The sequence below is a fragment of the Sus scrofa genome, chromosome 6 (assembly GCF_054392235.1).
Source record: "Sus scrofa isolate SSC_HxYL_T2T_F1_AM1 chromosome 6, Sscrofa_HxYL_maternal_Yorkshire_Landrace_v2.0, whole genome shotgun sequence".
In the NCBI taxonomy this organism is placed as follows: Eukaryota; Metazoa; Chordata; class Mammalia; order Artiodactyla; family Suidae; genus Sus; species Sus scrofa.
The window spans coordinates 99,822,359-99,844,232 of NC_139388.1; the positions used below are offsets into that span (position 1 = coordinate 99,822,359).

Sequence of the window (21,874 nt, forward strand, 5' to 3'; positions counted from 1 at the left end):
TGTTGCTTAGTGTCTTACATAGATTTTGGGCTGAGGCTCTTTCTAGAAATATTGACCTAGACACTCTAGTTAGAGGTGGTGTCAAGGTGATACCGTGGAGTGAGAGTAAATGAATTAAGAAAGCAGTTTGGGGAGTTCCTGTCGTGGCGCAGTGGTTAACGAATCCAACTAGGAACCATGAGGTTGCGGGTTCGGTCCCTGCCCTTGCTCAGTGGGTTAACGATCCGGCGTTGCCGTGAGCTGTGGTGTAGGTTGCAGATGCGGCTCGGATCCCACGTTGCTGTGGCTCTGGCGTAGGCCGGTGGCTACAGCTCCGATTGGACCCCTATCCTGGGAACCTCCATATGCCGCGGGAGTGGCCCAAGAAATAGCAACAACACCAACAAAAGACAAAAAGACAAAAAAAAAAAAAAAAAAAAAGCAGTTTCAGGAGTTCCCGTCGTGGCACAGTGGTTAACGAATCTGACTAGGAACCATGAGGTTGCAGATTCGATCCCTGGCCTTGCTCCGTGGGTTAAGGATCTGACGTTGCTGTGAGCTGTGGTGTAGGTTGCAGATGTGGGTTGCAGACCCACCCCTGGGTGGGCTCAGGGCTAGCAGGGAGGCGGGGCTGGCTTGGGGGAGGCTTCCTTGGCGGGGATCGGGGGAGTGATGTTGGGGGTGGGCAGGTCCTTTTACACTGGGCCTGGGGTCCCTTCTAAGGTGTCAGGTGGCAGATTTAATCCCAGGTTAAACTGAGAAGCCAGTGCAGGGCTCAGCGAAGCAGTACAGGATCTGACTTACTCCTAGAAGGGTCTCTGGCAACTGTGGCAGGATGGACCACGGAGGGAGGGGGGAAGAGGAGGAGGGAGGACACCTGCTGCGGTCCCTACGGGAGGACGGAGAACCGGGCCGGCAGTGTGGATAGTGGGTGCAGGAGGCTGCTCCCCATGGTGTTGGGTTGGAGGAGGGGGTGGAGGAAATCAGTGGCTCTGCTTCCGCCCCCAGCCATGTGAGGCCCTGCTAGACCCCACTCGGGAAGTGGGGCAGGTGGGTGGATGCAAGTCTGGAGTCTGTGAATGTGAGAGGGTCGCATGGTCTCTGAGTCCTGAGAACAGATGAGATTCTCTGGGAAGACAGGGAGGCAGGAGAGGTGGGTGAGGACCGAGCTCCTCCATGAGCAGCCTGAGCAGGAAGAGGAGCCTTGGCAGGAGGGGCGGGGGGGAGAGATGGGGGTCTAGGTGTCCTGGGGACTGAGAGGTGAAAGTGGGTCCATCCAGGCTCACCCTTCACATTCTCCATGCAGCAGCCAGGGGGCTGCACTAAAGCACAAACTGGACCACCCTGTTCTGGACCAAGAAATTCCCATCCCCTTGGCCTGGGACTTGGGGCTCCTCACTGGCCACATGCCGACCTCTCCTCTGTCCCCCAGCCCAGGTCCCAGTGCCCTCACCTCCCTGCCTTTGCTCCTGGGGTCTGTCCTGGTCCAGCCAGCTCCTGTTCACTCTGCAGCCTCACCTCTGTGGTCAATCCCAGGCAGGCTTGGGCTCCAGTGCTCAGGCTCCCAAGGCTTGGAGAACTACCATGATAGTTGCATCCTTCTTGTGGGGCCCATTTACTGAATTGTTCTCCCTGTTTTCCTTCCCCTTCCTGATGAGGATGAGAGCAGGGACTATGTCTGGAGTAGCCCCGGGAAAGGCTGACCCAAGGCATGTGTCGGAGATACGTTTGTGTTGGAAGTGAGAAGAGTACCATTATACCCATTTGGCAGAAGAGAAAACTGAGGCCCACAGATACATGACTTTTTACTCAAGGATGCACAGCCAATAAGTAACAGAACCTCTGATTTGGTCTCTCATTTGGCTCAAGAGCAAATTGAATGGAGTGGCTCATTACACTTCAAATCGACCTGTTTGATGCAGATAGAACAAAAGGCTTCCTCTTTTGTGTGTGTGTCTGTGTGTGTGTGTGCTTTTTAGGGCCACACCCATGGCATATGGAGGTTCCCAGGCTTGGGTTCATATTGGAGCTGTACCCACCGGCCTACACCACAGCCACAGCAATGCAAGATCTGAGCCGCATCTGCAACCTACACCACAGCTGACGGCAAGTCCAGATCCTTAACCCACTGAGCGAGGCCGGGGATCGAACCCACATCCTCACGGATCCTATTTGAGTTTGTTAAAAGGCGTCCTCTTTTTGTCACTCACCTGGTGAAGTTCTAGGCTAGACTCAAACAATGGCCGTGCCCTGTGGTGCTGACTGCACTCCAGGTCCCAGTTCTAGAAGAGGCTTTCCCCAGATTCCAGCCACTTAGAGACCCCTTGGCTGGTACAGATGGGCATTGTTGCCTGGTTTCTTTCACGTGAGTCTATGAAAGCCAAGCCCAGCCACCACATGGGGAGGTGGGGAGCATGGGCCCCACATCCGCCTGGCTGGACATCCCCAGAGAGGCCTCGGCTCCCCTGGGGGCCTCAGAGAGGCTCTGGGCCCCAAGCTAGCCTGGTGATCGGCTAATGGTCCTGACAGCAGGCTGGCTCCGAGCTGCGGCTTCTGGGACAAGGCTGGGCACTGGGGACCGGGGGCGAAGCTGCTGGCAGCCCCCTCTCCCCCATCAGACAGCTTCGTCCAGGTCCTGCTCAGCAGGCTCCGTGACAGCTGGGAGGTCGGGGTGGGTGGAAGCAGGTTCCCTTTCCTCTCCAGCCCTATGGGCTGTGAGGCTGCCTTCAGGGCCCTTCTGCGGGGGGCCCCAATGCAGAGTCCAGTGTGAACTGCAGCTCTTCCTGCCAAGTCTCTGGATAAATATTTGTGTGGAGGCTGCGATAGCTGACTCAGTTGGGCTGGGTTTGGGGCAGAGCCCTTTGGAGGAGGGTAGCAGGATTCCTGCACCGGGTCCCAGTCAAGCCTAGGTGTCAGCCATGCGACTGCACATGTGAAGCGGCTCCTGTGCCCTCAGTGGTCCTCTGCCCAGAATACTCCCTGCCTAGTTGTTACAAGGGGTGAAGCTGTGTTGAGAAACAATAGTGTCCAACACCCCGAGGGTGAGCCTGGAAGTCTGGGTGTCAGCTGGTGTTGCTTGGACATTCACGGCTCTCAGTCTGGAGGGGCAGACGGACCAGAAATAGCTGATGTGGACAAGACACATCAGGGACATTACAGAAATGCAGGGAAGAGAGGGGAGCAGCGGAGACCCAGGGAGCAGTGCTGCAAGGGCGCCAGGCAGAAGTGCCGGCACACGTGCTGGGGACAAGCAGGGTCTGAGTTGTCCTGTCTGAGGGGAGGGGGTATGGCAGGTGCCCAGGCTGGGCCTGAGGGCAGTGGGCAGGGCACAGGTCAAGGAGGGCAGGGCCGGGGCAGAGCCCAAGCCTACACCTGCCCAGCCGCAGGTGCAGATAGAGCCGAAGCAGCTTGAGCAGTCGGAGCCCAAGTGGCAGGAGCTTGGGGGCTGGAACTGGGGGGGGTTCCCAGGAGGAGCCCACAAGTCTCACGCCTCGGCCTGCCACCCTCTCCCCTGCCAGGTGCACCTGATGAAGCCAGACGCGGTCCCCAAGGCGTGCTGCGCACCCACCAAGCTGAGCGCCACCTCTGTGCTCTACTATGACAGCAGCAACAACGTCATTCTGCGCAAGCACCGCAACATGGTGGTCCGGGCCTGTGGCTGCCACTGAGGCCACGCCTGGCCTTGGCGCTGGCCTCCACCCAGTCAGCCCTCCACAGGCTGGGACCCCCCAACGCCGTCACAGCTCGGGCAGGGGTGGCCCACATCCCGCCAGGGCCGGTCCTCTCCAGGGCCCCTGGGGTACGTGCCCCTCCCCTGGGGCATGTGGCAGTCGGTCCCGCCCAACCCTGCTGGGTGATGCTCGCTGCAGTCAGCACAGAAGTCCCCTTAGAACCTGTCCTTGGCCATCCCTCGCCCACTGTATCCAACCGGGGACTGTCCGAGAGCCCCTGGGCCTGAGGCGGGAGGCTGGGCTGTGCCCCGCTCCCGGGGGCCTGCCCCTTCCCAACATAACACTGGGCGTTCCCGGGGCACAGTGAAAGGAACACACACCCTCGATGCAGTGGGTTAGTGGCTCCTAACTTGGCCTTCGGGCAGTCGGCGCATTAGGAGAGGACCACGGGCCTCCTGCTTCCGGCCGGAGCTGGCGGGGATGTCTCATGGCGTGTCTTCCCCTCCCTGGGCCTGCCCTTCTCCTGCCTGGGGAAGATGTGTGACACCTACGTACCTTGGGGGCAGCCGCGTCCCTCCACCTCTCCATGTGGAGCTTCGCACTGAGACACAGCGAACTCCTAGCAGAAGCAAGGACGTAGCTGCAGGCCGGCAGACACAGCACAGATGCCACCACGGCCTGTCCGCTTGCCCATGGCCATCAGACACCCCTGTGGACACTTCTTCCACTGACCTTGGACAGGCCCTGGAGGCGCTCAGCACAGCGCTCCAGGCAGCCGGCAGCTGTTCGGAGTTCAATGCACTGCTTCCCCCTCCTGCCACACCAAGGACAGCATGGTGCCCAGGTCGCCTCTGGCCAGCTGCGGGGAGAGGGTGGGCACTGTGTCAGCCAGAGTCCAGGAGGGAAGAACAGGCTGGTCACCCAAGTCTGCGTCACCCTGTGTGCCCTGGAGCCCTGTCCTGTTTCTTGGGGCCTGTGAGCCAAAGAAAGGGCCCCTGTCCCAGGGAAGTGACAGGCGGCAATTAGGCTGAGCTGGCTGGGGAAGTTCCGGAAAACCACTGTTCTCCTTGGAGCAGCTGCCGGCAGCTACAGTGTTTATCTGATTTCTAACTTGCTAAGCCTGTAATTTACCTGCAGCTGCCCAAACCGTGCAGTACCCTGTCATTAAAAGCAGGTCCAGGGCCCACCCCAACCCATGGGCACAGCCCAGGAGGCGTGTCCCAAGGTTGGGCCCTGGGAGCGCAGGTCTGGCAGCAGGAATGAAGACTGGGCCTCCCTGGGACCAGTTGCCTGCCCCTCCGCTTGGACCTGGGAGGGAAGGTGGTGAGCTCCCCATCAGCCAGGGACTTTGAGCTCAGGCTGGCAGTGAGTGGACAGGCACTGGCCCAAATGTCAGGAGACCTGTACTCTGGCTCCAACTCAGTCACTGAGCTGCCCTTCCTGATCCGGGCTGCAGTTTCCTGCCTCTGCGTGGGGACATGCACAGGACTCACATCTCCAAAGTCCCTTCCAGCCAGAGGATTCGCCTGCACTGTGGCCTCCCCCTCACAGAGCCGAGACAGGGCCTACGTGCCCAGCCGCCCTGGGACATGAAGCCTGCCACTTGTGGCCTAGTGAGTAGCTCTCGGCTCCCAACATCAAGGGCAGTGGAGGCTTGGAAACCGTTGGCAAATGTCAATGTCAGGTGTGTTCGGTGCCTAAGCACATAACCTCGCATGGTCAGGGGCCAGGAACGTTTGTGAAATGAATGTTTTGGAGATGCGTGCCCAGCCTGCCCATCGGAGGTGCGGGACAGGAACAGAAGGATTGTGGTACGACTCCCTTTTGCTGCAAAGCCAAAAGCCTGGTGGCCATGGCCTTCCTGACACTTCTGGTTCCTTCAGCTGTCCAGGTGGCCAGCGGATGGCATCAAAGAGAAGAGGCTTCAGAGAAGGGAGGTGATTAAGGACACAAAGCCAACGAGGTGGCAATGGTCGGTCATCAGGGCCATCTCGTTTATCTGGTTGCCTCTGGCAGTCTGGGTCACTTTCAAGGCTGCACATAAGAAGCATAAAGAAGGGCAGTCAGTTCAGGCCACTGGGGCACACCACTGTCCGCCCACCCCCAGTCACACCCTCACCACCGCAGCGCAGTCCTGGCCCTGATGCCAGGTCATTGGGCAAAGCCTGATTCTTTGGGGTCTGCTATGCAGGGAAGGGGCCGCAATGCTTCAAGAAAGCCCCTATAATTTCACAGGAAAGGAGGCTGTGGCAGGAGAGGTAGGTTCTGCAGCTGGCAGACCTGCTGGCAACGTCCAGGCTCTGCCTCTCGCTGACCTGACCGCCCTGTGTCCTCAGGGCTCGCTCCTTCCTCTGTAGAAGGGGCTATGGGTTCTGCTCTGGCAAGGCCAGCGTGGGGTCAGGTCTGTCCCCAGCACTTGGCACTGGATCTGCACACCTGTGCTCAATGAGTAGCATTAGGGGCATTTTTTTTTTTTTTAAATGAATTTGCACATTTGGGCCTCCCTTGTGTGCCCTCCTAGTAAAACCCACTCTTCCCAGAATGTGCCCTTGGAGGTGCTGCTATATCTACTTCGAAGCTGTGCTTTTCCTAAAAAATAAAAACTTGGTAATGTCCTGAGGTGAGGAGACTTGTGCCCTCCCCTCCCTGTGGAGGGAGTTCCAGCTGGCAGTGACCCACCGCAGGGACCCGGGCCTCTGCCGAGGACATGGCAGCGCCGCACCCGCCCCTCCCAGGGCCCTGCCTGCCAGTACAGCACCCATCTCGGCTTCAGGAAGCTCCAGGGGAAACTTCCTGGGGTTTCCCTTCTTACTGGGAAGCCCTGACCAAGCATTTGACCCTCTTTGAAAAATACAAAAAAGTTTTTCTAATTTACAGGTGTGTCAGGGACACTCTTGAAAGTAAAAAACAGAATACAAATACAGAATCCCACCATGTAGAGACAGCCATTGTGAGTAATTCCGTCCAGTCTTATCTCCTTGGCACGTATCCATCTGCCTTTATATATATGGGTATTTTATAAAGTTAGGATCATACTCTGTGCACTGCTTGGTGATGTATTCAATTTATGACATATTTTGGGCATTTCTGTTATTAAATATTCTTTGGGAACATAATTTGCAGTAGCATTCCATCCCTTGACTTCTGCCTTTTGTCACTTACAAACCAGGGCTCACTATTCCTTCCCAGAGGTGGGTGTGAGGCTCCCAACCCTGACCCCGTTAATCACAGCTGTCCCAGCCTCGGGAAGGCGGGTTGCAGGGTGCACGGCCCAAAACTCCAGGACCAGGCAGCTCAGCTCTGCGGCTCAGATCACCTCCTGTCCAAGGGTCATGAGTAATGACCATGGGGTAGTTTCTGGGGAAGCCCTTGCACAGGACAGGGTAAGCAATCACCACCCAGTGGTTGCCCCTGACCAGCTTCTCTGACACCCCCATCCCAGGGCAATCAGGGAAGCACAGTGACAGTTCCCCCGTGCCACCCTTGTGACTAGTCCTCCCTCCTGGGGCCTCAGGCCAGCCCATTCCCTGTCCCTACATCACCTCCAGTGCCAGCCACCCTGAGTCTGAGTACTTCACACACATTCCCCTTATCTCCTGGACATCACACCAGTGCCGAGTGGCTGGCACTGTCCTGGTCTCACCGCTGCCTGCTCTGACAGCCACAGCTAGCTACCAGTGAGAGGGACATCACACTAAGCAGAGAGGCCCCTGCCAGGTACACTGCAGGCAGTGGATCCCAGCCATAGGAGTGGCCCCAGCTGCTCCACAATGACCAGAGGAAGGGCCAGGACACAAGGCCCTGCTGCCTGCCGCCAACAGGAGCCCTCTGGCGCCTCACGCGTACTCCCCACAGTCGGAGATGATCACCTTCTGCTTGGGCTTCCCGTCCTTGCTGCCCTGGGCCTTTGGGGCAGAACGGAAGAGGCCGAATCAGGGAGGGAGCAGGGAGGGTCCAGGCGGCTCAGGGACACCCGGCCCTGCCCTTCTTACCCCAGCCGCCGCCAGGCCCGGAGCCCCCCTCCTGCTCCCCCACACGGCCGCCCACCTCAATCTGCCGCAAGACGTCCAGGCCTTCCGTGACCTCCCCGAACACGACGTGCTTGCCCTCCAGCCAATCTGTCTTGTCACACGTCAGGAAGAACTGGGAGCCGTTGGTGTTTGGGCCGGAGTTGGCCATGGAGAGCAGGCCTGGGGGCAACGCACATCGGCTCCCTCCAATTCGAGATGTCTGGCCCTCAGAGACTGTCTCGTGCGGATGCTCTCTGCCTTTCAGTCGGACAGGCTCAGACGCTGGGACAGACAGTCTTGGATGCCTTGTCTTCCACACAGTGAAGAGTCAACGAAACACTGAGTGGGCTTGTTTCAATCATTTCATATGGGTTCGTCCTTTCATTCATTCACTCAACAAACACTGACACAACTAGGCACTTGGGAATACTGGTCCCAATGCTGCTGGAGTTCACAATCTAGGGGAAAAGAGTCACTCATAAGTTAACTATGGAGTCACCTCAGGAATGCAAGGTTGGTTTAATACAGGGTCTAAAGGATAAAAACCACATAATCATCTCAATAGATGCAAAAAAAAAAAAAAAAAAAAGCCCAACACCTTTTCATGATAAAAACAAACTAGGAATAATAGGGAACTTCCTCAGGCTGATAAAGGGTATCTACAACAAATCACGTAGTAAAAGACTAGATGTTTTTCCCCAAGATCAGGAATAAGACAAAGACGTCTGCCCGTGCCACTTCTCTTCAACATTGTACTAGAGGTTCTAGCCAGAGCAGTTAGCTCCCCCAATCAAAACAAAAAAATCACCCAATTGGAAAGTTAAAACCATCTCTATCTGTAGATGACATAATCTTACAAAACCCTAAGGAATATACTAGAAAATTAGAACTAATCAATGATTTCAGCGAGGTTGAAGGATACAAGAAATCTAGGATACACAAAAATCAATTGTATTTCTATATGCTAGTAATGAAAAATCTGAAAAACAAAATCAAGAAAACAATTTCAGGGAGCTCCCTTCTCCTTATAGCAAAGCAGGCTGTCACTGCAGCAACCTAGGTTACTGCTGGGGCTCGGATTCAATCCCTGGCCAGAAACTTCAGTATGCCATGGGTGTGGCCAAAAAAAGAAAGAAAATAATTTCACTTACAATAGCATCAAAAAGAATAAAATACTTAAAGGAATAAAATGTATATTTTGATAACCATAAAACACACTGAAAGAAACTGAAGAAGACTTAAATAAATGGAAAGATATTGGAGTTCCCGTCGTGGCTCAGTTGTTAATGACTCCGACTAGGAACCATGAGGTTGCGGGTTCAATCCCTGGCCTCACTCAGTGGGTTAAGGATTCAGCGTTGCTGTGAGCTGTGGTGTAGGTCCCAGACGCGGCTCGGATCCCACATTGCTGTGGCTGTGGCGTAGGCTGGCAGCTACAGCTCCGATTAGACCCCTAGCCTGGGAACCTCCATATGCTGTGGGAGCGGCCCCAGAAAAAGGCAAAAAGACAAAATAAATAAATAAATGGAAATATATCCAATGTTCATGAATTAGAAGACTTAATATTGTTGACATGGTAACACTTCCCAAATCAATCTACAGATTCAGTGTAATCTCTAACAAAATCCCAGCTGGACTTTTTGTACAAATTGATAAACTTATCCCAAAATTCATAGGTAAATGCTAGAGGCCCAGAATAGCCAAAACAACCTTGAAAAAGTCAGAGGACTCTCACTTTTTGGATTCAAAATTTACCATGGAATTACAGAATACAAGATAGTGTGGTACTGGCATAAGATAGATATACAGATGAACGAAATACAATACAAGTCCAGAAATAAACCCTTACATTTATGGTCTACTGATTTTCTTTTTTCTTTTTTTTTTGTCTTTTTAAGGACACACCTGAGGCATGTGGGAGTTCCCAGGCTAGAGGTCGAATGGGAGCTGTAGCTGCCGGCCTACACTACAGCTGCAGCAAGACCAGATCCGAGCTGCGTCTACTACCTACACCACAGCTCACGGCGATGCCAAATCCTTAACCTGCAAGGGCAGGGATCAAACCCACATCCTCATAGATGCTGGTCGGATTTTTAATAAGCTGAGCCACAACAGGAACTCCCTGGTCTATTGATTTTCAACAAAGATCCCAACAAGATAATTAAACAGGAAAAGAATAGCCTTTTCAACAAACAGTGCTGGGACAACTGAAGACCCACATGCAAAAGGATGAAAATGAACACCTTCTCTCACACTATACGCCCAAATTAATTCAAAATGAATTGAAGACCATTTATGCTAAAGCCAAAAACCTCCTAGAAGAGAATATGGGAGTAAATCCTCATGACCTTAGGTTAGGTAAAACCTTCTTAGCTACAATACCAAAAGTACAGTAACAAAAGAAAAAAGAAATAAATTAGACATCATAAAAATTTAAAACTTTTGTGCTTCAAAAGACACCATAAATAAGGTAAAAAGACAATCCAGAGTGAGAGAAAATTCTTGCAAATCACATATCTGATAAGAGAGACCTATATTTAGAATACTTAAAGAACTCTTATAAGTCAATAATAAAAAGACAGGAGTTCCCGTTGTGGCTCAGAGGGTTAAGGACTCAATGTCATCTCTGTGAGGATGCAGATTTTTTTTTTCATCTTTTTGCCATTTCTTGGGCCACTCCTGCGGCATATGGAGGTTCCCAGGCTAGGGGTCCCATCGGAGCTGTAGCCACCACCCTACGCCAGAGCCACAGCAACTCAGGATCCGAGCCGCATATGCGACCTACATAGCTCAAGGCAACACCAGATCTTTAACCCACTGAACAAGGCCAGGGATCAAACCCGCAACCTCATGGTTCCTAGTCGGATTCGCTAAACACTGAGCCACGCAGATTTGATCCCTGGCCTCACCCAGCAGGTTAAGGATCTGGTGTTGCTATAAGCTGTGGTGTGCAGACACAGCTTGGATCCTGCGTTGCTGTAACCTCGGCATAGACTGGCAGCTGCAGCTCTGATTTGACCCCTAGCCTGGGCACTTCCATATGCTGCAGGCGCAGCCCTAAAAAGCAAAAAATAAAATAAAACGAAGAGGGTGGGGTCTGTTTTGGGATGATGAAAACATTCTAAAATTATATGTGGTGATAGCTGCATAACTATCAATTTATTAAAAACCATTGCAATGTGTGCTTTAAATGGGTGAACTGAATGGTATGCGAATTCTCTCAGTGAAACTGTTTAAAAAATTATGCTCAGAAGCCTAGTGGCACAGACGTTTGCCGAGCAAATGAGAACACAGGAGACAGTTATCTAAGACTCACAGACAAGGGGAACACTTCCCCAATGGCCTAACAGGTGAAGGATCCGGTGTGATCACCGCTGTGGTGTAGGCTCAACCCCTGGGCAAGGAACTTCTGTGTGTTGCATGCGCATCGAGGAGAGAAAAAAAAAAAAAAAAGAGCAAGATGGTAGGAAAGCGCAGGGTAGAGAGAGGTTAAAGCAGGCCTCCTGGATGAAGTGAGCCGAGTGCTGTCCTGGAGGGGAGAAGCCTGCGGGTGCAGAGCAAGAAGGCTGTAGGAGAGGAGCTGGCATCTGCTGCCACCCTGTGCGGGGTGAGCTCTGGGGGTCTGGGCACAGAGGGAGAGCAGCATAGTCCAAGACGTCCGAGAGGTGCCAGGACACAGGTCAGTGCCCTGCAGGATGGGCTCCTACTTGGACCAGGAGGGTTGTCAGCAGGAGGGCGATATAGTGAGAGTTATGTGTAAAAAGGACCGCTCGGACCATCTTGCAGAGATGAGACTGAGGGAAGAGGCCAAAGTGGAAAGAAAGAGGGAGAAGAGCTTGGAGGATGGTGGTGGTGGTGGAGGAAGGTGCAGGGCAGCTGGACCAGCAGGTAAACTGAAGACAGATGGACCTGCCACCCAGGGGACAGAGGAGAGGGGGCAAGGACGAGCCCTAAGTCTCTGACCAGGCAGCCAGGTGGATGGTGGGGTCACCGACTGAAATACAGGAGACGGGGAGAAAGCGCTTAGTGGTGAAGAGCAAGAGCTGTTTGGCGGAGTTCCCGTCATGGCTCAGTGGTTCATGAATCTGACTAGTATCCATGAGCACGAGGGTTCAATCCCTGGCTTTGCTCAGTGGGTTAAGGATCCAGTGTTGCTGTGAGCTGTGGTGTAGGTCGCAGATGCAGCTCGGATCTGGCATTGCTGTGGCATAGGCCGGTAGCTGTAGCTTCAGTTAGACACCTAGCCTGGGAACCTCCATATGCTGTAGCTGCGGCGCTAAAAAAAAAAAAAAAAAGACCTGGTTGGCAGTGAAGTCTGAGACACTGCTGGAAGGTCCAAGAGCAGACCCGGGGTGGGGAGATCAGCAGGGAGACTGCAATGTGGGCAGGATAAGTTCTACACACAAGGATGGAAAGCCTGGGGATGGGACAGGTCAGGATTCGCCAGAGCAGTGGTTCTAAGTAGGGTAATACTGCCCCCTTGAGGCTATTTGGACACTGCAGAGTGTGGCTTTGGTTATCAGTAATACCAAGTTCTACCTAATGAAGCATTCTTTTATTTTTCCCTGAAGTTCCCAGGCCAGGGATCAAACCGGAGCCACAGCAGCAATGCTGAGTCCTTAACTGCTAGGCCACCAGAGGTCTCCAAGAATTATTCTAAATCCTCTTAGACTTTTAATGCCCCAACAAACATTCATGCAGATGACAAAAATCTCTTTATAAGGATGTGAGCCTAGAACGTAACTCTATTTTCACGTAAATCCAGAAGTTTATTGTTTGCATCAATTTTTTTTGGAAATGGACCTACCACACAAACTGAGGGAATATTCAATTTATTTTAGTTCAGAATCTTACCAAGAGATTTTCACTGTTTCAGAAAATCATGTTACTGTGACTCCGGCGATGTGATCCTGCAGTGTCGGTCCGTCCACATTGCTAATCTGCTGTGGGCAGAAGTGCAGCTAAATAAATACAAGTTCTTTTATTCTAAAGTACTTTCCTTCATGGTATAATTATGGCATAATACTATTTTTTTAAATTATGTGCTGAAAGGATATATTAGCTGTGACTTTTACCTCAGCATATAGTAAAGCATCAGTTTTAAGAGTGGGCACTGGAGTTCCCATCATGGCTCAGTGGTTAACGAATCCGACTAGGAACCATGAGGTTGAGTGTTCGATCCCTGGCCTCGCTCGGTGGGTTAAGGATCCAGTGTTGCTGTGAGCTGTGGTGTAGGTCGAAGATGCAGCTTGGATCCCTCGTTGCTGTGGCTCTGGCGTAGGCCAGCGGCTACAACTCCGATTAGACCCCTAGCCTGGGAACCTCCATATGCCACAGGCGCAGCCCAAGAAATGGCAAAAAGACAAAAAAAAAAAAAAAAAAAGGTTGGCAGCATTGCACTGTGAGGGGGAGTGGAAGATGCAGGAGAGACGGGGAGGACCCGAGTCCTAGGGGAGTGGCTGCCCCAGACCAGAACTGAGAGAACTGAACGGATCTTTCTGATTGTTTCTACTGCTTGGTGGAATAAGAAGCAAGATCATCAGCTGAGAGGGAGGGGGGGCAAGGCTGGGGGTTGAGGAGCGAGGAAAGGGGCTGTTTTCTTAGACCTTGAACGTGGATCAACCAGAGATCTGGGAGCACTGCTGGGCTGCGCTCAAGGCGCCCTCAAGAAATGTGTTCTCAGCGTGAACAGGATCAGGTACACGGGCCTGCGCTTTTCCTCGGCAGCCAGCATTTTGCACCAGGTGAGTAGGAGAGCACGTGAGAGAGGCAGTGGGGCTGGAGGGAAAGCGAGAGGGAAACACACCTGGGGAAGGATCCTGGGGTGTGAGGAGGCAAACAGCAGTGTGGACGTGGGGTGGGGGGCTGGACCACAACTGTGTGAGCAGATGATGCATTTGAACTATAAATGCCTCGGAAAGGACAGTACGGTGACTGTGAGGACACTTGAACATGCACCAGGTGACAGTATTGTTATCGGTGTGACTTTTCGGATTGTGATAATTGTGGTAATATGTAAAATGGTAATACAAAAAAAGGCCTTATTCTTAGGAAATAACACCCTGAAGTACTTTCGTGGTGAATGTCTCCATTCTCTTTCCTTTTCTATTTCTTGTCTTTTGTCTTTTTAGGGCCGCACTCATGACATGTGGAGGTTCCCAGGCTAGGGGTCTAATTAAAGCTATAGCCGCATCTGCAACCTACACCACAGCTCACAGCAATGTGGGATCCTTAACCCATTGAGCGAGGCCAGGGATCGAACCCACAACCTCATGGTTCTTAGTCAGATTCGTTTCCGCTGCTCCACGACAGGAACTCGTCCGACTTACTTTTCAATGGCTCTCCTCAAACAGACATTGTCTTTAAATATATACAGAAAGAGACCAGACTAAGTGGAGAACAATGGCCACCAGTAAACAACTGGTGAATGTGGGCCAAAGCACACAAAGCTTTATGGGGGTTCCTTGTTTGTTCTTGTAAATTTTCTGTAAGCTTGAAGTTACATAAAATAAAAAGTTACAAAAACAATAACAACACATCACTGTAACAGCAGGACCAGGACCTTGCCTCTTCCTCTTAAAAGGAGGCAGGTGTGAACTTGAATGAGCCAAAATAAAAAGCAAAAAATGGGGGAGAGGGAGGGAATGGGATGTTCTGGGAATTGGGGGTTAGGAGATGCAATTACACTTAGAATGGATAAGCAATGGGGTCCTGCAATATAGCACAAGGAACTATATCCAATCACTTGTGATAGAACATGATGGAAGCTAATATGAGGAAAAGAAGGTATACACATGTATGATTGGGTCACTTTGCTATACAACAGAAATCAACAGAACACTGTAAATCAACTATAACAATAAGAAATGAGTAAAAATTTTAAAAAATTTTTAAAAAAGCAAAAAACCTTTCAGAAACCTAAAGCTCTAGTGAGGCTGAGCCCTTCTCTGTTCACCTGGCAGGTCTCCTGCAGACCCCGATCCCTCAGCCAGAACCACAGCCTGTCACCCACCCTGCGCAGCCATCCTGCCCCAGCACGGCTCGCTCGTCACCACCCGCCCATGGTGTCCCACCTGGTCCCGTGTGCTTGAGGATACAGTTTTCATCATCAAACTTCTTCCCATAGATGGACTTGCCCCCAGTGCCGTTGTGGTTGGTGAAATCGCCGCCCTGGCACATGAACTGGGGGATGATGCAGTGGAAGCTGGTACCCTTGAAGCCAAAGCCCTTCTCATGGGTGCACAGGCAGCGGAAGTTCTCTGGGGCCCAGAAAGGAAAAGGTGCCCGATTTAAAAGTATCTAACTTGATGGTTAAACTTTCAGATCTCAGAACCTAAAAAAAAAAAATGCATATTACCAGAGTTCCTATAATGGCGCAGCGGAAACAAATCCGACTAGGAACCTTGAGGTTGCAGGTTTGATCCCTGGCCTCCTTCAGTGGGTTAAGGATCCGGTGTTGCCGTGAGCTGTGGTGTAGGTCACAGGTGAAGCTCAGATCCTGCGTTGCTGTGGCTGTGGTGTAGGCCGGCAGCTGTAGCTCTGATTCGACCCCTAGCCTGGGAACCTCCATATGCTGTGGGTACAGCCCTATAAAGCAAGCAAAATAAAAATAAAAAAATAAACTTTGGGTGTTTTGTTTTATTTTGTTTGGCCTGGGGTATGTGGAAGTTCCCAGGCCAGGGATCAAACCTGTGCCATAGCAGCAACCTGAGCCACAGCAGTGACAATGCCTTAACCCATTGAGCCACAAGGGAATTCCCATCAAGTTTTTTTTTAAAAGGCAAAAATATTAAGGGTTTTGTGGTAGGCAAACTCATGGTCTGCAGAGAGGTGTCTGCTTACTCCCCAGAACCTATGAATATGTTATATTACATGGCAAAAAGGAATTAAGGTTGATTAGTCAGCTGACCTTAAAATAAGGATATTATCCTGGATTATTCAGATGGGCCAATGTAATCACGAGGATCCTCTACCTGTGAAGAGGGCGAGAGAGGAATTAGTTTCAGAGTGATGCACTGGAAAAAACTCACCCTGCCACTGCCAGCTTGAAGACAGAAGGGGTCTAGAGCCAAGGCAGACAGTCAATCTCTAGAGCCCAGGAAAGGCCAAGAAACAGATTCTCCCCTGGAGCCTCTAGAAGGAACACAGCTCTGCTGAAATCTTTACTTAGCTCAGTGAGACCCACTCTGGACTTCTGACTTCTAGAACTGTAAGGTGATAATACATTAGTGTTGTTTTGAAGCCATCAAGTTTGCAGTAATTGAGCAATAGGAATCAAAACCATTTTCTGGGAGTTCCTATTGTGGCTCAGCAGAAACACATCTGACTAGTATCCATGAGGATGTGGGTTCGATCCCTGGCCTTACTCAGTGGATTAAGGATCTGGCATTGCCATGAGTTGTGGTGTAGGTCACAGACGTGGCTCAGATCCTGCGTTGCTGTGGCTGTGATTTTATTTATTTATTTGCTTTTTAGGGCTACAGCCCTGGCATATGGAAGTTCCCAGCCTAGGGGTTGAATGGGAGCTGCAGCTGCCATCCTACACCACAGCCACAGCAACAGCAACTCCAGACCAGAGCCATGTCTAAAACCCACACCATAGCTCACGGCAATGCTGGATCCTTAACCCACTGAGTGAGGCCAGGGATTGAACCCGCATCCTCATGGATACCAGCTGGGTTCCCTGCTGAGCCACAACGGAAACTCCTATTTTTTGCTTTTTATAAGGATGCACCCACAGACTATGGAGGTTCCTTGGCCAGGGACTGAATCTGAGCCACAGCTGCAACCTGACATGCAGCTATGGCAATGCCAGATCCTTTAACCCACTGTGCTGGGCCAGGGGTTGAAACTGCATGCACCTCTGCAGCCACTGAGCAGCTGCGTGAGATTCTTAACCTACTGTGCTACAGTGGGAACTCAAAGTATTATGACAGCATCCTACCTGTCATAATCCTTGTAGGATTTCTTTCTCAGTTATTAATTGGTTTAACTTTATGATAGCCTAACTTTTCAATGACTATATCTAAAGAGTCTCACCTTCTTTCGTTTTCTTTTTTTGTCTTTTGTCTTTTTAGGGCCTCACCCAAGGCATATGGAGGTTCCCAGGCGAGGGGTCGAATCAGAGCTGTAGCTGCTGGCCTACTCCAGAGCCACAGCAACGCCAGATCCGAGCTTCGTCTGCGACCTACACAACTCACTGCAAAACCAGATCCTTAACCCACTGAGCAAGGCCAGGGATTGAACCTGCAACCTCACGGTTCCTAGTTGGATTCGTTTCCACTGTGCCATGATGGGAACTCCTTTTTTGTTCTTTCTTTTAAGGCTGCACCTGAAGCATAAGGAAGTTCCCAGGCTAGGGGTCAAATTGGTGTCACAGCTGCAGTCTACACCACAGCCTCTGTATGTGGTTATCTGCAAGTTTGTAGCAATGCCAGATCCTTAAGCCACTGAGCAAGAGCCTCACTTTTTTGACTAGAGCCAACACCAGATCTGAGCTGTATCTGCAAGGTTGCAGCAATGCCAGATCCTTAAGCCACTGAGCAAGAGCCTCACTTTTTTGACTAGAGCCAACTACAGCAGTTTTCCACAATCCCTTCCATACACTCATGAAACCCTGCCTCTCATGCAAGAATCACCATTTAAGCTTGCAATCAACTTACACTCTATAGGGAGTACCCATTGTGGCTCAGTGGTTAACGAACCCAACTAGGATCCATAGGGATGCAGGTTTGAACCCTGGCCTCACTCAGTGGGGATCTGGTGTTGCTGTGGCTACGATTCAACCCCTAGCCTGGGAATTTCCATATGCAGCAGGTGTGCTCCTAAAGAGACAAAAAAGTAAAATAAAAATAAAAATAAAAAAAAAAAACCATTTGGCCCACAGGCCCTACAAAAACAGGCTGCAGAATAAATTTGGCCCATAGACTGTAGTTTGCTGACCCCTGCTGTAGATGTAAAAATGTAGGGGAGAAACTGGCTCATAAAGATGGCTGGTATTTCTGCAAATGTCTTTGTCTTTTTTTTGGTCTTTTCTAGGGCCACACCCGTGGAAATATGGAGGTTCCCAGGCTAGGGGTCTAATCAGAGCTGTAGCCGCTGGCCTACGCCAGAGCCACAGCAACACACGATTCAAGCTGTGTCTGCGACCTACACCACAGCTCATGACCACGCTGGATCCTTAACCCACTGAGCAAGGCCAGGGATCGAACCCACCACCTCGTGGTTCCTAGTTGCATTCATCAACCACTGCGCCACAACAGGAACTCCTATTTCTGCAAATGTTAAAGAGAGGGGGATTTCTGAGTAAGAATTAATTGTATAAGTAGTCCGTTCCTAGTGAATACTTTCAAATAATGACAACTTTTGCTTCTTCTATAACTTTGAAACTGTGGAAACTGGAAACACAGTATGTGCGTAAGGGTCCCACGTACTGTGAAGTGGCAACCAATCACTGCGTCAGTAAAAGTCAGTTTCTCAGCCATACTATGTTGTCAATAGCTGCTGTGGTATCGACAAAAAAATACACGAGAAGATTGATGACTGCAGTTCATCTTTTCTTGTAATTAGCACTCAAATGAAAATTAAATAGCACAAGCACTGGAAAAAAAGATCACTTCCTACTGCATAGACTGTGTGTATTTTACAAGGAGCATGTACTAATTGCTTGTTAGAGCTGGTGGTGTAAAGGTGTGTGCTCAGGTTAGAGACAGAATACGTCCGGGAAATAGGAAACAGCAACGCCAGGCCAGAAGGCTTGGGGTACTGCAGGACCTAACTTTCACGTTCTGACTACACGAGGGGAACTTTGAGCCAGCCTGGTGGGTCTTCCTTCAACCAGAACTTCCTAACTCTTGGCAACTGTCACCACCAAGCTCCTATGGGGGGTTGAATAGTGTTCTAACAGTGCAAAAAAAAGATAGAGTCTATGCAGATGTAATTAGTTTAGATGAGATCATACTGAATTAATGCCTAGTGTCCTTATAAGAAGAGAAGACACACAGAGACACATGCAGTGGAGAAGGCCACGTGAAGATGGGGGCAGAGACTGGAGTGATGCAGCTACCAGCCCCAAAATGCCAAGGAATGCTAGAAAGGTCATTTGTAACCAATGACAACAGCAACACTGGTCAAATACTAAACAGGGAAAATTTATTCACTCTGCCAACTCAGATTCAACAAAAGCAAATCCTCAGTGCTTTTCTATAATAGCAGAAATGGGTAGTTAGGAGTTCCCATTGTGGCTCAGTGGTAATGAACCTGACTAGTATCCATGAGGACTTGAGTTCAGTCTCTGGCCTCACTCAGTGGGTTAAGATCCAGCATTGCTGTGGCTGTGGTATAGGCCGGCAGCTGCAGCTCTGATTCGATCCCTAGCCTGGGAACCTCCATAAAAAGCACAGTGCTTAATTTTTTAAAAAGTTATTTTAGCTGATAGAAAGCAAGAATAATAGTAGTTACTAATTTAGAGAACTCAGGAGTAGAAGGAACAAAAGGCCAGCCTTATCCTTTCATTTATGCATAGAAGCAATGAAGCCTCAGAGAAATTAAGTGTCATAAATAGTGGCAGAGTGGGGTCTAAAACTCCTACCTTAGGGAGTTCCCGTCATGGCTCAGTGGTTAACGAATCCGACTAGGAACCATGAGGTTGTGGGTTCGACCCCTGGTCTTGCTCAGTGGGTTAAGGATCGGCATTGCCGTGAGCTGTGGTGCAGGCTGCAGATGCTGCTCGGATCCCACGTTGCTGTGGCTGTGCTGTAGGCCGGTGGCTACAGTTCCGATTCGACCCCTAGCCTGGGAACTTCCATACGCCGTGGGAGTGGCCCAAGAAATGGCAAAAAACAACAACCACAAAAAAAACTCCTATCTTAGAAAATAACATCAAAGGGAGTTCCCATCATGGCTCAGCAGAAACAAATCTATCATTCATAAGGACGCAGGTTTGATCCCTGGCCTTGCTCAGTGGGATAAGGATCCGACATTGCTGTGAGCTGTGGTGTAGGTCGCAGACATGGCTCGGATCTGGTATTGCTATGGCTGTGGTGTAGGCTGGTAGCTACAGCTCTGATTCGATCTCTAGCCTGGGAACCTCCATATGCCATGGTTGCGGCCCTAAAAAGACCAAAAAAGAAAGATAGAAAGAAAATAACATCAAAGGATCGTAGAGAAACTTGCATGTAACCATGACACCAACTGAAGGAAAACTCACCCAGATGAGCAGAGGCTGAAGCTCCCCTGTTGAGGCTGAGCTTCCCTGCTGCCCTCTGCTATTGAAAAGGTGTGGTGGGGTATAGTGACTGAGCAGGTAGTGTGAAACAACACCCAGATCTTTTCAGATTTTTCTATGACTATCTTCCTACTGGGTTCTCACTATACAGGTTATATATTAAATGATCAGAAATCAAAGCCCCCAAATGCTTCCAATGCAGAGAAAGCCTGTTCTCAAGTCCAACAAATCGTCCATCTCGGTAAATTTCAGCCCGTAGCCATACCACCATCCTGGTCCTGTTGACCTCAGAACATTCCTTTTCCATTACCAAGATGCCAGCCGTGGTGCCCTAGACGGATATCCTCCTGAACTTCAATACATACCAACCATACACAGAATGTACACAACTTACAATTTTTTCTCAAGTTCTTTTCCTGGCATCAGGCAGCTGAACATGAGACACACTGAATAAACACAGCATGAAGAACTTTGTTGTCTGCCTCCTTTGCCAGCCCACCTGCAAAGACACCAAGGGACTTTTGAACCAATGTCCTCCACACTCTTGGAATGGCTGCTGCAACACCTTGTCAGCAAGACAGCTGCCAGGAGGGGAAGGAGGGATCCCTAGTCTTTTGGGTATACAAGATGATTTGCCAGGTACACTCCTCTTCCCATCCCTCTTCAGGCCGACATCTAGACCCTGGTTATTTTGAGTTTCTTAAACGAGCTGACTGCTTCCAGTTTCTATCATCAGCACGACTCAAGAAAGGGCAAGTCCGATTACATCACTGCCCTGCTAAATATTTTCCAAAATTCTTAGCATGGCACGCAAGGCCTTCATGTCCTGAGCCCTAAACCCACTTCTCCAGCCTCTTCTTGCTTCCTTAACCAAACTACTTGTTCCCAAGTGCCAGACTACTTCACCCCTCTGGAGCTCTTGCTGCTCTCCATTCAGGCAACAACGTTGCTCCCATCTTAGCTGCTGCTTAACTCCTAATCTTTGAAACAGTTCTGGTCTCAGGGCCTCCAGGAAATTTGCCCTTAACTCTCTGGATGGAGTGCTCCTTTCCAGAAATCCCCAGCTGGACTCTCATCAGCACTGTCATACAGTAGCATCATAGAGCTCACCAACCCACTCTGTGAGGCTGATTTCTCTAATTCCCAAAGGACTCTGGGAGTTCCTTCACCCAAAGGGCTGGAGCTGCAGAGTTCAAGGAATGGGCATGAAAATTTGGGATGCAGTGCAAGATCACAATGTCCCATCTCCTCACCTTTCAGAGTCCAGAGTCAGGAGGGAAAGGGCTCAGCAGCACTAGGACCAGTAAAGCCGTTAGGTCCCAGGCACCATTCACAAGCTAAGGGTGTAAAGCCCCATGAAGGACCTGGCCCCTGCCACCATATGCTACCAAAGGCCCTGGGTCTACACCCAGTCCACACTACCCCCAACCTGGACTCAGCTGGAGCCTTGCCTCCCCCAATGTGAGTGCTCAGGCTCACCCCACATAGATGACCCTCTGGCCCGTGGCCATCTTGTTCCCAGCTCTCTGGCCAGAAGCCCAGGCCCCGCCCACAGCCCCACCCCATCACCCACGGAGCTAGGTCTAGAGCAGTTGAGAGCACATACCCATTAACCTTGGGTGTCAGGAAATGGAGAGGGCACCTGCCAAGAGGCACGAACCAAGGAAGAATATTCCAGGAACCACCTGAGGAAAACAGCCTGACAAGTTTCAAGGAAGGGGGAAAAAGTGCTGCTGGGAGACAGGGAGGGCAGGTAGTGGTTTTGACCTTGGTCAGGTTAAGGTCTTTTTTGAGGATTTCAGCCACCCAGATCTCTGAGCCTTTTCCCACTTGCCAGTGGAAACCGCAGTTGCAGAATCTGGGCCAGTGGACCTGCACACAGGGTAATCTGACCATGGGAGACAGAGCAGGGGACTGGTGAACCCCAAGCAACACAGTCCAAGGGAGGGGCTAGGTCCCGCATGTCACCTCCTGTCCTTGGGAAGTAC

The 21,874-nt window shown here is 50.8% G+C and overlaps 2 protein-coding genes across 9 annotated transcripts in view; one reads left to right on the plus strand and one right to left on the minus strand.

Annotated features, from left to right (window-relative positions):
- BMP8A (bone morphogenetic protein 8a) overlaps window positions 1–6,766 on the plus strand; it is a 45,962-nt gene extending 39,196 nt beyond the window's left edge. For all 7 annotated transcript variants that reach the window (XM_084964008.1, XM_084964010.1, XM_084964011.1 and 4 more), the window contains one exon: window positions 3,498–6,766. In XM_084964008.1, coding sequence (XP_084820134.1) covers window positions 3,498–3,647 — 150 coding nt within the window. In that variant the 3' untranslated portion in view covers window positions 3,648–6,766. The remainder of the gene's footprint in view (window positions 1–3,497) is intronic.
- On the minus strand, window positions 1,772–15,698 carry LOC100518075 (peptidyl-prolyl cis-trans isomerase E). 2 transcript variants are annotated; one of them, XM_084964016.1, is made up of 4 exons: window positions 15,570–15,698; window positions 14,734–14,993; window positions 7,698–7,840; window positions 1,772–5,684 (listed from the first exon to the last, which is right to left on the minus strand). In XM_084964016.1, exons 2-4 carry the CDS (start codon window positions 14,837–14,839, stop codon window positions 5,679–5,681), a joined length of 255 nt encoding a protein of 84 aa, XP_084820142.1. In that variant the 5' UTR covers window positions 14,840–14,993; window positions 15,570–15,698; the 3' UTR covers window positions 1,772–5,678. The 2 variants fall into 2 exon arrangements, with proteins under 2 accessions (XP_084820142.1, XP_020951645.1); XM_021095986.2 differs by lacking the exon at window positions 1,772–5,684 and adding an exon at window positions 7,416–7,555 and having other exon boundaries at window positions 15,570–15,629.
- Between the last annotated feature and the right edge of the window lie 6,176 nt (window positions 15,699–21,874).